The sequence below is a fragment of the Vanessa tameamea genome, chromosome 18 (genome assembly GCF_037043105.1).
Source record: "Vanessa tameamea isolate UH-Manoa-2023 chromosome 18, ilVanTame1 primary haplotype, whole genome shotgun sequence".
Lineage (NCBI taxonomy): Eukaryota > Metazoa > Arthropoda > Insecta > Lepidoptera > Nymphalidae > Vanessa > Vanessa tameamea.
This window is the reverse complement of record NC_087326.1, coordinates 3,125,754-3,142,838: the sequence shown is the minus strand read 5'-3', so window position 1 is coordinate 3,142,838 and position 17,085 is coordinate 3,125,754. Positions and strand designations below refer to the sequence as shown.

Below are 17,085 nucleotides of genomic sequence, written 5' to 3'. Positions count from 1 at the left end.
CTCGCTAAAACTATACTTAATTGTAAGCCCTTGGATTGAATGAAAATATATCGCATTCTTTTCATGATTTGATCATATTAATTTTTTCAATTTTCACTGTAATTTATATAATTAAATTTATCTAATTCGGGCTTTATGGCGAAATTTAATAAAGAAAAAAACAAAGATTGAAGGATATTTTTTGACTTTGATTTATTAATACTATTATTATTATATTGTTACATAGTTTTGCATTAATTGTCATTCAAACAACCTAAAAGTATATTAAGAAATAAAATATGCAAGCAAGGCAAAGATTAATTTATTAAAAAAAAAAAACAAATAGAACCTATTTAATGTTGTTATTTTTATATTAAAAAGACAATCAATCTGTACTAAGATATTTTAAAATTCGTTACAAATACAATCTGTAACAGATCTTCTTACAAATACGTTACTTTTATTTAATTTAATGTTTAGATTTTAAACCTCACCTAATTAATTGGGTTTGATTTTGTATAAAATATATCGTGAAAAATCGTTAGTTTTACTATGTTTTTATAACGCTATTCATTTTGGTTTTCAAAGAGCGTCATTCAATTGAAAATATTGAAGGAACTGTATCAGAGAGGTTTTATTTTATTTCATTGATTTTATTCTGCTAATAATCTGAAATTTATAGGAAATAATTTTATTATGTTTTCATCAAAAAGGAATATATTACAAATTCGCCTAAATACGAAACATTCAAAATATATATAACTCAGTTTTTGTGTGACTATATTATTAAGAGTTATTCATGTTGTGTTTGGGTTTTATTTCCTTGTTCTATATTTTTGGTTGTTTGTAGTTTTGGTTTAACGGGCTCAGGGAAGATTTAACATGATGATGATTTCTGTTGACACTTTTAAATTTGAACTACTTGTATTAGGTTGATTGTAGAATCTTTAAAAAAATACATGAGAAATTAAAGCTACTAAATAAATTAAAATCACTTAGTACTAGAACACTTATATCTCAATCCATGATTGCGAGCTTAAACCACACAATTGAATTTTGTTACATGTGTATCCACCAAGTCGCATTGGAGCAGAGTTGTGGAGTAACCTCCAAATCTTCTCCTCAAAATAAGAAGAGGCCTCAGCCCAGCAGCGGGACATTTAGGTACAGTCTGTTATAGAAGATTGTCATATTTTGGCACACTTCTTCATTTAAAAAATATAGTTTATGGTTTATCTTAAACTATAGTAAAATATAGTAGTAAACCCGTGCGAGGACGGTACGGATAATTATTATTAAAAAAAAACAAAGTTATGTTACGCTCTGGCAACAAAATAAATCGGCCGCGTAAGTCGTTCTGGTTAAATCTGAGAACCTAATTGTTTCTTTCCTGCATACGAATTACGATTGAGTCACGAAAATAAATAGTTGTGCAATTGAATAATCGTATTGAACTTGAACTTCGAATGTAAACCTGCGTCTCTGTAGAACGAAATTGGTCCCTTTCGGTATATCGATTATTCGGTTTAATAAATATATTGTATACGTAATTAATGGTACATACAAATAAATTTCAAATAGTTTCAACTAAATTGTCAGCTGTTATGGTGGAAAGGCACCATAATATGATTTTTAGTTACCGTACCTTCAGAATGGACCAGTCGTGAATATTATGGATACACATTTTTTTTCTTTCGTATGAATGCTCAAGCAATGACATGAACAAAAATAAAAACGTTATTGTATTAGAAAAAAAAAACATGTTTGTAAAAGTATAACGAGATCCGAGGAACCTTGAATGGCAGTAAAGTCAGCCAAATATCGACTACCTTTCATGCGACGAAAATATATATTTGTCACTAACGTTTTTTATTGGTCTCCGTTCAAGCAATTATTATTGGTATTCTACATTTTGAATAAATAAAATTGTAATATTGTCTATTATAGAGTGAAGTAAGGGAGACAGATTATTAATGCACTTATATTTAATAAACATGTGTCCTTGTTGTAAGAATATTTACAAAATGCTAGAACATATTAAATATGATTCTTTGGCTTAACGGTTTTCCCAGAAGATTAAAGAAAGATAACTTTAAGAACGTGATCAAAAACACGTGAAAAAATTCCACCTTGACAGACATTGCGCTTCTGTATAAGAAACGAGGAGTATTGTTCCAGAAATTTCCATGTTAGCTTGCGACATATATCTACGACATCTACGAGACGTTAATAAAATGTTTAGTAAAAAGATCTGCTTAAATAATTATAAATAAATAAATAACAGAAAAATTATTTCGTATAAAACATGTTTAAGCTGGTTTTGCGCTTATACCAAAAAGTATTACGCTGCAAATATTTATCTAATCTTCTCTTTTTTTTTAATTTATTAATAAGGATAAGAAATGACCTGTATACAGCCTACCTTCTGATTAAAGATAAATTTACATGGCTGTCGGTCTAGATTCGTGTCTGCGATCTTCGAGTATGATTGAAATATAAAATACACCTAGGGTCAATGGATTTCCAACTCTATAAAACTACAACGTTTATTTGTTATCAAAAGAAATATTGAAAAGTAAATTTCATTTTATTAATAGCGCATATTATAATGAACGATTCAAACCAAACAATAACAACAACATTCAAGAAGAACAAAGAACTAAGACAATAATAGATCTCTTCGTCGCGGACGTGATTTCTACAATAAATAATTAATTAAGGAATTACGTAGGTAACGCAATTTGATGTTTTTATCTCCTTAAATTTTGAAATCATTAAGTAAAAAGAGATAATTAAAATCTTTACTGCACATGCACATTACACATTAACAATTGTTGTGTTATATAGGTATCCGTTTTTTGGACACAATAAAAATACGTATTAAAGTTATATCATTAAAGTATAATAATTTATTAACATATGCTGATATTATTTTTCGCAATATATATATTTTTTACCGTTGCGAACTTTGGCTTATATAATAATTAATAATACTGATATGTTTTATAAATTTAAGATTTGTCCCGAAATTTCACATTGTTCGCGTTTATCCTACCTGTGTATTAAAAAGTTGTTTAAAATACTGAAAATAAGCATTTTCTTTGTCAATTTCAAAGAAACGTTTGATATTATAATTAAAACGTAACTTAGATCTTATTTTTCAGTTTAATTAATAACTTAATATTCAAGGTTATTGTTAAAGTGAACAAATTGTTACTAATGTATTTTTACCAAAAATATTTTTAATATTATTAATAAGAATTGATAATATCACTATAATATGAAATTACAGTTTTGTTGTTACTAAATGATTATGATTCCATCTGTTCTGTAATCCAATGGATGAGGAATAAAGATAAACAAAGCTTAAATTTACAAATTCCATCCAATTTACGAATAGCTTTGCTATATTATGCACTATGGGAATTGGCTATACGTCAGAAGTTTTCATGTAATAAATTTAAATTGAGATTAGGCTTTGCAACGAATAGTATATTCGGCAGTATACCGAATACCGAATATTCGGCGAGCCCCCTGACCGAATAGACAAATATTTGGCAAAAGTATACGGCCGGATTTTAGCGCCAAAACTTGTATAGACGTAGAAAAATTCTTAACTTTTCTAATATAGAAGATGATTATGTACCTGTTTTATGTACCAATAACTTCTTAAATGATTATAAAAGAAATGAAAACCTTAACCTTCTAAATTTTGATTACGACAATAATTCAAATACATATAATCCTTAACTTTTCTAATATATAAGATTATTATGTACCTGTGTTATGTACCTATGACTATTTAAATGATTATAAGAAAAATGAAAAGATATATACATACATACGTAATGAATCGATCTTTTTTTCATTTTAGAAATTATCTTCCTTTAACAAAATATATTACTTAATTATTCAGTATTCGGCTGAATAATATGTAGATATTCGGTATTCGACCGAATATAATAAAAGCTGCCGAATAGGCCGAATACCGAATAGCAACCGAATATTCGTTGCAAGCTTAATACTCGTATTATGTAACTTGTTAAAGCGAAGTAAAATATTTTTAATTAGATCAGGTTAATGACCTCGATTACATTATATTCTTTAAATAATATAAAAATAATAACGATTAGTCTTGGGACTTTATAAAACAAGACAATGTAAGCTATCCTTGTAAAGGTCATATTGATTATTTAATTAGGGATTTTTTAATTAAGCAATTTGGCATTTAGACAATCAAAAAGCGATTGACATGGTAATAAGTGCCAACTAGTCTCATAATAGTAGTTGCCTTGTTTCAAACACATACACAAATACGTCTTTTAATTTAACCTTATATTAGTTAAATAAATTAAAACTATTAACAATCTTGTTTTTATAGTCTATACTTATTTAATACTTTAGACATTTTATTGTTGTATGCGCTAACCTCAGGAACATCAAACGTCTAATTTGAATAATTCGTTTTGCGCTATTAAGTAATAAATCGTTTATTGGGGAAGGTTGGCTTTATATCGCCGTCACGATACAGAGGAACAAGTAATTGAATTATATTTAAATTATATAAAACAGACATATAAAATCAAAATTTAAAATGTATTCGCGGGTTATCATTTTGGTGTATAAGAGCGGGATGAACGTAACTGTTGTTATAAAACAGCTACTGGTAAACTACTTTCTTACATATTTTATAATTCATGCCATTTAATAATAAAAGTAACAAAATAATCAAGAATGAAACATGATTAACATCTGAGTATTTTAAAGAGGATAATTTAAATTATCAGAAATTTTAAACATAAAAACAGCGGTTAAAATTCATGCTGAGGATGTGAACGTGCATGCAGATTAATTCTAAACGGAGGTTTAGTATTAATTTATTTTAACCACCGAATCGCCTTAGCTTATTCATGATTATTAGCAAAAAAAACATTTTTTTTAGAATTTGATGAGTTATGCTTGCTTGGGCTTGTGAGCTTGTTTAAGGAAGTGCCTGGAACTACCACTCATGTCTACTGCTCAAAAATATCGATAATAACGGTTGAAAAGAAAAAGTGATCCAGTGTAATTAAAGGAATTAGGGGCATAACAGCTTAGTTGTCGTGGTGCCGAACATGACACTGTGGCTGTAGTGACCAATTGCCATGTAGTTATTTCGCGATATCTATAAAAAATTCATAATGCGGTTTTCGTATCATTTACTTATTAGATTATTTATTATTTAGGTTTACACTTAAAGTCGAATTGTCGAGAGCCGATATGGCCTAGTGGTCAGAACGCGTGCTGAACGCGTTTGACCCGGGCAAGCACCACTGAATTTTCATGCGCTTAATTTGTGTTTATAATTAATTAATCTCGTGCTCGGCGGTGAAGGAAAACATCGTGAGGAAACCTGCATGTGTCAAATTTCAACGAAATTCTGCCACATGTGTATTCCGCCAACCCGCATTGGAGCAGCGTAGTGGAATATGCTCCATACCTTCTCCTCGAAGAGAGAGGAGGCCTTAGCCCAGCAGTGGGAAATCTACAGGCTGTTAATGTATGTAATGTATGTACACTGATGATGACACCTTCACGTATCAAAATGGCGTATCCGTACCTTAAGTCGGTTGTCAACATTTCACGAGTGAAATACGAAGTGAATTACTACAGAATTGTAGTGCAGGCATTATAAAATTAGGGCGGAAGATAACAAAGGTGAACATACATACATACATGAACCCTGAAAATATTACACTCTGCTTTTAGGCAGTCGTGTACATAGAGTGATATTTAGTGATCTATTTATATATAATAGGACTATATATGTAATGTATATACTACAGAGTTATTTACAAAACTCGGGTTACCACAAACACAATTATGCATAAGTCATAAACTATATTTAAATGTTTTGCCTTAAAACCTATAACATGTACTTATATTTTTAATTTATTGTCTATTATTTTTGATCCACTTATTTGAAATATTTCTTTAAATAACTTATAATAATTATTAATGAATGTAAGATTCTTTGTATATAAGATTGATATCTGAGATTGGGCAGCGAGGATAATTACATTCACCGCAGTATGTACAGAACAATTAATAAAAAAAAACAAAAAACAAACGTCAATCAAAAAACTAAAGAAACAAAGAGGTTTTGTTTAATATTAATTAAAATTCTCAATTCAAAATGTTACAGATAATACAAAGAATCTTAAAATTTTTCACCGTGCGATTTAACCGTACCGTAAAAAAACGTGCGATAACTTGTCTAGACTACTCGATTAGCATTCGTAGTAATAGTCAAGTAATGATTATATTGTGTTTCGTAAACATATATGTAAATATAACCAAATAAATAAATACGTATAAGTACAACTAACTGTATTTAAAATCGTCCCGTTACTTATTAAGGATTTTAATGTTCTCACTTCTGTATAATACATACATCTTTTCATATAAACATCAGAAATATTAAATAATATTATTATTAAACTGAAGTTAAATCTAAAAGACATATTTTTTATTTTATTATGTAGGAAGAGTTATCTGTAATGTAATGTAAATAATCTGGCTATAAAAAGTGTTTAAAAATAATAATTATCACATAATGACTGAATTTTGTTCGTCTGTTGTATATCCGTACTTATTGAAACTTATTTAATTTTAATCATTTTAAAATTTAATGACATTTCGTTAACTCATAATTATCAATAGTTCCGCTTTATATTAAAATTTAACACCGCATAACAAAATAAATGTTGCGACTTTTTTTAACCTTGACCTTCGTAATGGACTGTAAATAATACTTTATTATTATTATTGAGGTTAATTCTCAAAAATATCTCTATCGACATATAAAAAAAAACTGATCTGTTGTGTGATTCGTGCAGCCATCGCGCACTGGTTCTTGGAATTAATCCTAAAAATATTTACTAATACGTATAACATAATATGTTCAAAGTTTTTATACATTAATTATGAAATTTACTAATGCACCCGAAACAGTTACATAACATCGAATAATGCCTCTTTTATAATTGAAACGTAGGCGATTCTGTCTTAGTAAAAGCTAATGAGAAGATAATCTTACTAACACTAGTATCAATTGAGTAATTTTCCTATTTTTTATTTCATTTCATCATTACAAACAATCTATAAATACGAGTATTAGCAATTGTCTTGCGACAGATTACTTTTTTTTACAATTATACTATAACACGTATAAAAAGTGAAATGCCCTATAAATCTAAATTCCACGCATTCTGTTAAAAGAAACTATTGTTTATAATTTCGCCATATATGGGTCCACAGAATAAAAAGTACAAATGAAATGGCAGTATATTACTTGGATTGTGTTTGATTTTTGCCAACGTGATCCAAATTCGGTCAGGAGATTTGGAGGTCAGGAATCGGTCTTGATATGAACCGTTTCTGATAAATATTAAACTTTATAAATATAACTCTCCATATTAAAGCGCTACAAAATTTTGGTTCGGTTTGTTTTTTAATGTTAACAAAAAAATATAAGATTAAAAATTCATATTAATTATGAAGGTCAAAGTTATAAAAAATGCAATGGTATCTTATGACACAAAATATTTTCCTATATAAATATATTTATAACCTCAAGCAAAAGTAAAAGCTCCTACAGCCTTGTCGAGAAAATTATGCTTCTGAGAAATATTAACATAGAACCTTTTAATTTTTAGTACTTTTTTCGCAAATATATTTACCTTAAACAATATTTCTAACATGTATTGTATATTTTTAAGATGTATTAAATTTACTAAACACATTTTAATTATAAATATGGGAATTTGTACTTTTTATTGTAAATAAGCTCGATGCCATATTTTGTGACAGTCTGTTCTGTGGTGGGACCCGCTAGATGACATAGTTAGCGCAAGGTCGCAAATAAGTATTCCACACACGCCTATGACTGATACGCCGCTTATATATTTGTACTTTCTTAGTAATCTGAATCATTTGCGCATCACCAATCTTTTCATATTAGCTTTATTTCCTGCCATATTTAATGAAATTTAAACATATTCATATTCAACCTTTTTTCTGTTAAATATTATCACTAACATATCCCTAAACTATTAAAAAAAATAGCGTGTACTTGTGACTGAAATTAATGTTTACAGTTAAAAAAAAGTTCCATTTTGAAACATTACACATAGATGTGATGTGTAGTTGCCTACCTTTTGTTTCCTTGCGCTTTAATTTTTTTTCTCTCATCGTAAACAATTGTGTGTGCTTTAAAAGGGTTAACTGTTAGTCGACCGGAACAGATTAATGTACGCAGGTAGTGCTATCTGTCCACGTACCTACCTTTTTGTGTGGAATTCGTGTTAATTGTTCGATCAAGATCGAAAAAGGTCATCTTACTGTTCAATGACCTTACAAGTTGACAATCTTATATGTATAGTCATTTGACACAAATTTGTTGATTGTTTAAATATGTAAGTTATTCGTCTCTGTTCCGATTTTTTCTGTGTATTACTTATACAATACAGTACAGTTAGTCCATCCAATATGGTCTAGTAGATAGAATGTGGTGCAGGCCAGCGACCTCTTCGTGATACACCCTGGGCGTGGCTGGTAAGCATTTTAAGCACTCTTCAGAGTACTTACCGGCCGTAGCGGTATTTCCACGGGGTCATACCTGACATTTCTCCGATATGTAGGGCAGACTAGTCAGGGAATTCCTTATCTCTTTCTACAGGAGAGATAGGCATAGTAGAGGTCCGAACCAATTTGTCTGAGATGACTTTATGTCTCGGCCCTCGAGGCTCATGCTCTTTTTAAACAATCTAGAGAAAGGCAGACGAAGATGAGACTTCTCTCCCTTCACCTAAGTGAGAGTTCGAAATGAGGAAAAGTGTCTAGAGTGCCTTTGGAGAGTTTTACCCAAAGCGCATGCCAAAATTGTATGCATTACGACAAAATGATTCCGTAGACAGTATTCATTATGTGCAGAGTACGGCAAATTTAACAAAACATAATTTCCGTTTAAAATAATCATGTTCAATAATGGAATTTAAAATCTGTGTTAAACATTAACATCTCTTATCATATTGTAGTCATACTTACAACGGTACATTTAAACATTAGCACTGTTACCAGTTCATTTAATTGTGAACTAGGGCATGTGTACAGTGTACAGTTATCCCTACCTATACCCAAACCCACAGTTTTTCTCCGGTTACAACTCAGTAATAGAGGTCGAGTGTTCCAGTAGAGGTAATTCAAGTATTGTAACCGAGGATTGCTGGTAATTTAACGTTAATTTCGTCTAAAGTAATGATGAATAGTTTGAAATATTTATTAAGCCTATCATTCATCATCATTTTAATAGGTTAAGAGATCAAAATGCACTGTAAATAATCATAAAGCCTAGCACGTGATAGAAGTGGCATTTTTTTTAGTGATATATCTTACTTGGGACATTTTAAAAAGTAGTAATATGTACATACTTACTTGAAATATAATATTATTTATTAGCAGTGATATGTTATCACTGCTTTAAGGTCAAGTTTAATCATCTTACGTTTTTCAACCATTTGCGACGTTAATTTAATAAAATACGATTTTTTGTTACTACCAAACTATCCTTACCAGCTTTGTCTAAGTCGACGACCTAAATGTGGGCTATGTTAGTATGTTAGTAGTGCTAATATACATATAATACGTATATAATATAACTCGTTTGCTTTTTATTATTTAATTGTTATTTTATTTAATTTAAAATATATGAAATTACATATTAAGTTTACATACCTACTCCTAAGTAATGGAGCGTAGCGTATGCGAGTAAAGTGGTCATATACGAACGGTCTAAAGAGGTCTAAAGAGACGGACAAAATTTATTACCTGAAGCTTTAAGTAAAGTTTAAATGTTGGAAAACCTGTCTATAGTAAAAATGCTTAGGAACTTAAAAATTATCTTAATTAAAAATATATATATCCGTACAGCAATTAACATTAATTAATGTAAGATTAAAAGTATTACGGAGTAAGATTAAAAGTTTTTTGACCAATAATTCGAGGGCTTGAATTTGTCTAGTAGATCTTCAATAGGGTTAATAGTGCCGAGTGCACGGAATAATGCCCATTCGATGGACTGATCAAATTAAATTTCTTGCTGTGGGCGGTCCTTTGCATGATTGTACCAGACAATCTGCAAGCAGAGATGTGGTGAATGCTCGTGAAGCAAACTACACCTGCTCAAGCAAAATATCATGCTATGATGATTACGACTGCTCTAAGAGGAGTGACACTATAAAGAACAAATCTTTAAAGGTTATTAGAAAATTTCCTTTTTCATGGTTTTTTTATTTTGTATAAGACTTTATCAGATACATATATCTAGCTAATGTATTTTCCAGATATCATAAAAACTGAATATTACCTCGGGTTTTTATTATATCATGTAATTTTTTTTCCGTCTAGTCTTTCCTTTGTAAATACTTGATTATAGAGTAACTTTTGCGTTCGATTTATAAAATTCAGCCGAAGCCACTATTTACCTCTAGGCTCCGACATCAAGATCAGCTTGATGCTGATTAGTTCTATTTAAAAAAAATAACATATGTAAAAATTTTAGAAATATGTGCCAAAAATATTTTAGGTTATATGGTTTAAATTATAACTTACTTTAAATATGATTTTTCCATTATGACATTTCTACGAGGAAAAAGGTATAGTGGAACCGTAACTATGCCGGGAATAGACTACTTATGTATGTATATGCTGGAATGTTGCAATTGCCATAATTAGCGTTCTCTCCACTTTGTAATTATATATTTTTTATCATAATTACCTTATTTTACAACATTATTTCTTATCAACTCTAACGAATGTACCTATTTCTACTTTAATTGTTGCCTGTGCTTATTATTCCGCCTTAATTGATTAAGAAAATCGTTTATATAACAAGCTAACATCAGTTTTAATTATATATTTTTTATTATGTGTGTATTTATAGTGAGCTGCCATGCTATATTTTGTTTACTTGCTTTTAAAAATGCGTTACCTTCTCTGCTTTTTGTACCTATATTTAAGGGTAGAGTCAGGAATGAGATTATATGGACAACTAGATTTACCGACATAGCTTGCAAAATTAGCAGATTGAAGTGTTAGTAGGATAGTCACGTATGACCGATGGCCGTTGGAGCAGACTAGTCCTTTGCCGATGCCCGCTGTGGAGTTGGACTCGACTGGATGCTTTGACGTACCTTGAGACCTATACAAAATGGAATTATTATATGTACATAATTCCAGCAAACGATGACCACAATCGTTTAAGTTATTCATATTATATGATACTAATTAATAATTACGCAACTATAAATCTTAAATCGAACGTGAACTGTCGAAGTGACAATGTACCAACGTGCTCCTAATCTCTAAGAACAAGCCCGATCGTGAAATGTCAAAAGTAATATGCGCCATTGGCTGCAATAACTATAATATTTAAAGAAAGGAGAGTTTTAGTGGGTTGGATTTGACACACTGAATAAAGACGATAAGTTACCCTGGCGATATACTAATTGAAATTATTATTATTTCATTGAAGTTTGTTAATTATTACATTTATTTTTCATACCTTAAAATACATATATATAAATATAGATATGATGTCCTTATACTTATATTTAGAACATTAATCGAACACACGGTAACAGCCTGTAAATTTCCCACTGCTGGGCTAAGACCTCCTCTCACTTTGAGGAGAAGGTTTGGAGCATATTCCACCACGCTACACATGTGGCAGAATTTCATTTATATATAAGTAACTATATAATACTAGCATTATCAAATCCTATAACATTATATTATTTTTATCTATTCTATGCGTTAACACATTGTTCATTCCATTGAATTAATAGTCTGTAAACTTGTATATACATATAAAGGAATTTGCTTAAAATGCCAGAAGGGCATGGCGTGGCGTGTCGGATAATTTCTTATTTAAAAAATATATACATAACGCGACATTGCATGCGTGCCAGGCATTAGCAAGTTCTATGTTAAATATATAATTAAATTAAATTAAATATAATTGTAGCTTAACATTAAAAGTTATCATATAAAAAGACGATTAAAATGGGTTTGAATAAGCAATATATTGATAAAACATATTTCATTACAAAAACGTGAAATTCACGCTTGGCACGTCACTAGTTTAAATTTAAAATGGGTGAAACGGCTTGACACTGGTACTTATATAATAAAATTATACAGTAAAACCATTTCTCAATCCATTTTTTATTTTTTTATTTCTATCATTGAGATTTTCCAATTTTAAATAGAATACGATAAAATAAAAAAAATATAAATAATTGTCCCTATTTATTATATGTTATATATATGTAATAATTATATATATATTTATAATAATTATATTATAATATTATATGTAATATATATATATATATATATATATAATTAAGGTATATATTGGCATTATATACCCAGGACGCTGGGTCGCTGGGACACTTACGTTTCTGAAGTACTAGACTCAGTCTTTGAGCTAAGTAAGGTCTATTACATTTGGGTCACAAGAGTGCGGACCAAGTTGTTAGAAAGATCTTTTATTGTATGTAATGACCACGGATTAATAATAATAATTATATATTATTGTTAATTATTATCTATTATATATTATTATTATACATCGATTGATATGAAAAGTAATTCTTATTTTACAAAATGTATTCTAAAATTATCAAAACTATAGTTAGGAAAGGAACCGAATCTAATAAAATCGTACTTTTGGCTGGTGACCAAGATAAGATGTTCCAGTCCACTTATAATGTTACTAGTTTCTGGCGAAATCGTATGTTTGTGAAAGTCGCATCCACTTATCGATAAACGCAAGAGGGGGTTCAAATATTGCATTATTAAAACCTGCAATCTTTTTTTCGGAACTATATATATATATATAGTTCCTTATGTATGTACTTATTAAAATTATTATTATTTAAAGGGAGTTGTTTCCTAGTCGTAGGTAATTTATTGACGGGAAAACGTACCGATTATTTCTTATATATATAATTTATCGTTTTAATAGGCAAGTTAATTTACATTAAATTATATAATATTTTCCTTCAATATTACTTTTTATATATAATATGATAAGTCATATGTTCATATTCCCGTAATCAATTAAATAGTGACTTTAGACTAATTTAATGCTTAATTATATAATAAAATTATTTCGAACTGTTTCATAACATAAATAATGTAAAACAGCGAATTTGATTTCTCACTTACTTAATTTATGATTATATCGCATTTCAAAGACAAAATACAATACCATATTTTCTGAGTAAATAATTAAAAAAAAATCGTTTTCACTACCACTGCTAACAAAAATCTTATTTTATTATTTTTCTTTGTATCGGTAAAGTATTTTTTTATTTAAAGACAATGCGAATTTAACTTTTTATTTGGACAAATTTAATGCTTAGAGATAACTTATGCCTCAAATGCTTACTTACGTATACATATGATTAAATATATGAAAATATAAAATAAAATTGAGAATAAATTAATTTAACTAAATAATAGGATCACTACCATGCCTCAGTTTATTTGGTTCGCAAGATTCGTTGTGCTTATGTATTCAAAACTTCTTCTTTCTTTTTTCTTTCTTAATTAAATTTTAAGAATAATATAAAGAAGAAAAAACATTTGATTACAATTTGTATAAATTATATAGCATTCGTTTTTTATTTTATTTTATATAAACTTGATTTAAGTAATAGAAACATATTGGATTATTTTTAGAAAAACATATGCTAACATAACCTTGAAGAATTAATTGAATTACAAAGCCTATATTTATTTACAATTGTTGTATTATCTATCTGTGGTCAAATATTATGAAGCTTGAATTCCCGTTTATTTTATCTGGAGCTATAAAGAAACGTTCTGTTTTCTTGACTTTCAAAATAAAATAATTAGCTACTAATATAATATAACAGTTAACATAATACAAGGTATATCAGTAAGCACAACATGATTTCAAATATCACTTTAAAGGCAGGTTTGTATAGTCCATTCCAACCACAATAGGACAAAACACAAATAAATAACATTTGACATCAAATTGACGCGATGTCATTGGTCGAGAGCTTGAATAGTCGATTATAGTCAATATGGATTTGCAAAAAATTGCGTTTTGTTGTTGCATTATAAGTAAAGATATATTAATTAAGAACTGTTAGTACACAATATAACAGTGCTATTAGAAAATCGCGTGGACTACTTAAATCTGACCTTTTGTGAAAGGAATAGACTATACGAAGGTACTTAAGATTTAGTTTGTTTTATTTATTAATTCAATTCATAAAATTGGAAAGTGGTAGATAGTGGCTTGTTACCACGAAGCTACATCACTGTGGGTCAGTGATTCACTGACCGATATCTTGAGACTCGTGTTTCATTAAAATGTGTCGTTTGACCGCCAAGTATGAGACGAATTTTATATTTTATATAAAATATATATATTAGAAAAAAATATGCAGGTAAAATCTCAGTGGTCCTGGCCGATTAAATCACACGATATCCACTAATGCACATCAAAACATTTATCACACGAATTCAAAATTTGTAAAATATTTTTTCGCAAATATTATTATTTATAAACGACATGAAAGAAAAGCAATCCATATTTTTTTATCTGGTAAAGTAAATTACCCACTGCTGGGTTAAGACTCACTCTCGCACTCCTTTTTCAGAGGATATTGTTTGCAGCTTATTCCACACCGCTGCACCAATGGTATATATGTTGTAGGTTGGAGAATATATGTGGAAGATTTGAATTCGACACATACAGGTTTCCTAAAGATGATTTCCCTTACGACCGATTACGAGTTATATTTCAAGTTTATAATTTATAAATACAATTTAAACATGAAAATAAGTGGTCTACCCGTTCTTGAAGCTGTATTTTTCAGTATTAATAAGTATCTATAAAATTGATAATATTTACAGTAGGACTGTAAATATTATCAATTTATGATATTATATAATGTAACTTAGGGCAATTATTTCAGCTCTCTCTTTAGTTTAATGACTTACTTAATTTTAAAGCATCAAAGATATCTATTTAATTTGTTACATTATAATTTATTTTGTAATTAAAATACCATCAATGTTACATTAGAAAACAAATTAATGAGACTAAAGTTTATATAAAAATCATCACAAAACTGTATTTATATTAAACATTAATGTAAAATTGTATTTAAATTATAAAATATACGAATCATGACAATCCGAAACGTGACATCAATGTTCCAAACGATCTTGTCACCAGTGAAAGCAGTTTTTAAATTTTTACGTAAAGTAATTGTTTATTAATATATTTTGTCTTTTTTATATTTACAATAAATTTATATTCTACGTACATGTGTATCGTATTTAATTATCCACAATAATTGTCTTTTGTATTTTATTATGAATTAAACTTTTTTAGATATGGGAACATTTTAATTTTTGATTTAAAAATAAATATTAAAATACATAAGTATGTATGTATAAGTATGATCGCGTTCCATTAAAATATAATTTTCCCGCCAACACAAAATTCAGTTTTTTTTATTAAATATGTTATAACGTTAAAATATTGATGAATTAATATTCCTATGTGTACAATATATGACCTTTTTCCTTTTATAGGAAGAACAGGGTTGATGAAAACGAACTGTGTTTATTAATTACGTTGATCATTACAGCATTTTCCTACAACACCGTCAACTAATATCGAAAATTGGTCAAGTTTAAGGTCATGTAAATAAATATTATTCATGCTCACTGATACTTACTTTTTAATTTAATTTCCTTGAGCTAGCTTCGTCATTTATAAATATTTGTAAACTTATATTGTGCTCAAGCACTTTTTATTTAAATGACAATTTATTTAAATATAGTGATTAAGTTTGAGAAACACTTCATTTTTATCTGCCAAAATTTCTCTGAATTGAGTTTATGTGTTATGAGTTCAAAACTAAAGTGAAACATCTAAATATATTATAGGTAAATGACAACTAGGTTATTACCTAGTTGGTAATAACCTAGAGAAAAATGGACTAAACTAAATATAGTTTAGTCCATTTTTCTCTACCTTCTTTTTTTCTATCATAAAAATAGGAAGAAATATCCTGGAATTTCCAATAATGATGATGATCGCGACCACTGCGCGACCACTAGTAATAATAAACGATTTAGTATGTATACACGGTTACGCAAGTATTTTGGAATTGGAAAATTCTATTTTTTTTTTGGGCACTGGTAATACACTAGTGAACACTAGGTATACTTCCCATTTAAATTTGAAAAAAAAAAATTAAATTTTGTCATTTTATTTAATTTTATTCTTTAGGTATTTTATAAATTCTGGTTTCTACTCGATATGTAAGTGTATAAATATTTGCTATTATTATTTATGTATTGTGAATATGTAAAACTTACTTTTCAGGGCTTTTCCTTCAGGTGTGCACCTGCGACTGTTAATCAAACAGTCCACATAGTTCCTCACTAGTCTTTTACTATTAAATAATGCATCTACATCTAGGTAATCGTATCTCGAGTCATATTTGGGCATATTCCGCATCGCATCGATGTCCTGTCCCACCACTATCAATACACAAACACTAAAACACAACACTATAAACCGCATTGTGTTTGAAATAAAAACTGTCAAAATTTAAATTTCGAAGTCACATATCTCGCGGTCCGGAGTGTTTTCGCGTTCGCGCTGTTGGACATGCGTGCGCGCGCATCAAGTAGCGATGTTGTTGTGCTGCGCGTGCGATCATTGCTTCGGTATATGAAAGGTTGTTTATCCGACACCTTGCGTCCTGAAATCAGACAGGTTCCTTTCAAGGGCAATCCTAGAATCAAGATATGGAGGGTTAATGCTCATTTAATCTACAGATACACTATTTGTGCCTATAAATAACTTGAGTCTTCTAGCCTTGCTATAATTATTTGATACAAACGCACATAAATATCAACATATTTATAGGCAAATTATTGAACATAGATCTACTGTATATAGTTGATCCATGTAAGAATTCCTACATAATCATAATAACATAA

At 29.1% G+C, this 17,085-nt stretch overlaps 1 protein-coding gene across 1 annotated transcript in view; it reads right to left on the bottom strand.

The window, feature by feature from the left end:
- LOC113400199 (uncharacterized) overlaps positions 1 to 16,805 on the bottom strand; it is a 29,635-nt gene extending 12,830 nt beyond the window's left edge. Inside the window, exon 1 of the mRNA XM_026639684.2 lies at positions 16,456 to 16,805. Coding sequence (XP_026495469.1) covers positions 16,456 to 16,663 — 208 coding nt within the window. The 5' untranslated portion in view covers positions 16,664 to 16,805. The remainder of the gene's footprint in view (positions 1 to 16,455) is intronic.
- Between the last annotated feature and the right edge of the window lie 280 nt (positions 16,806 to 17,085).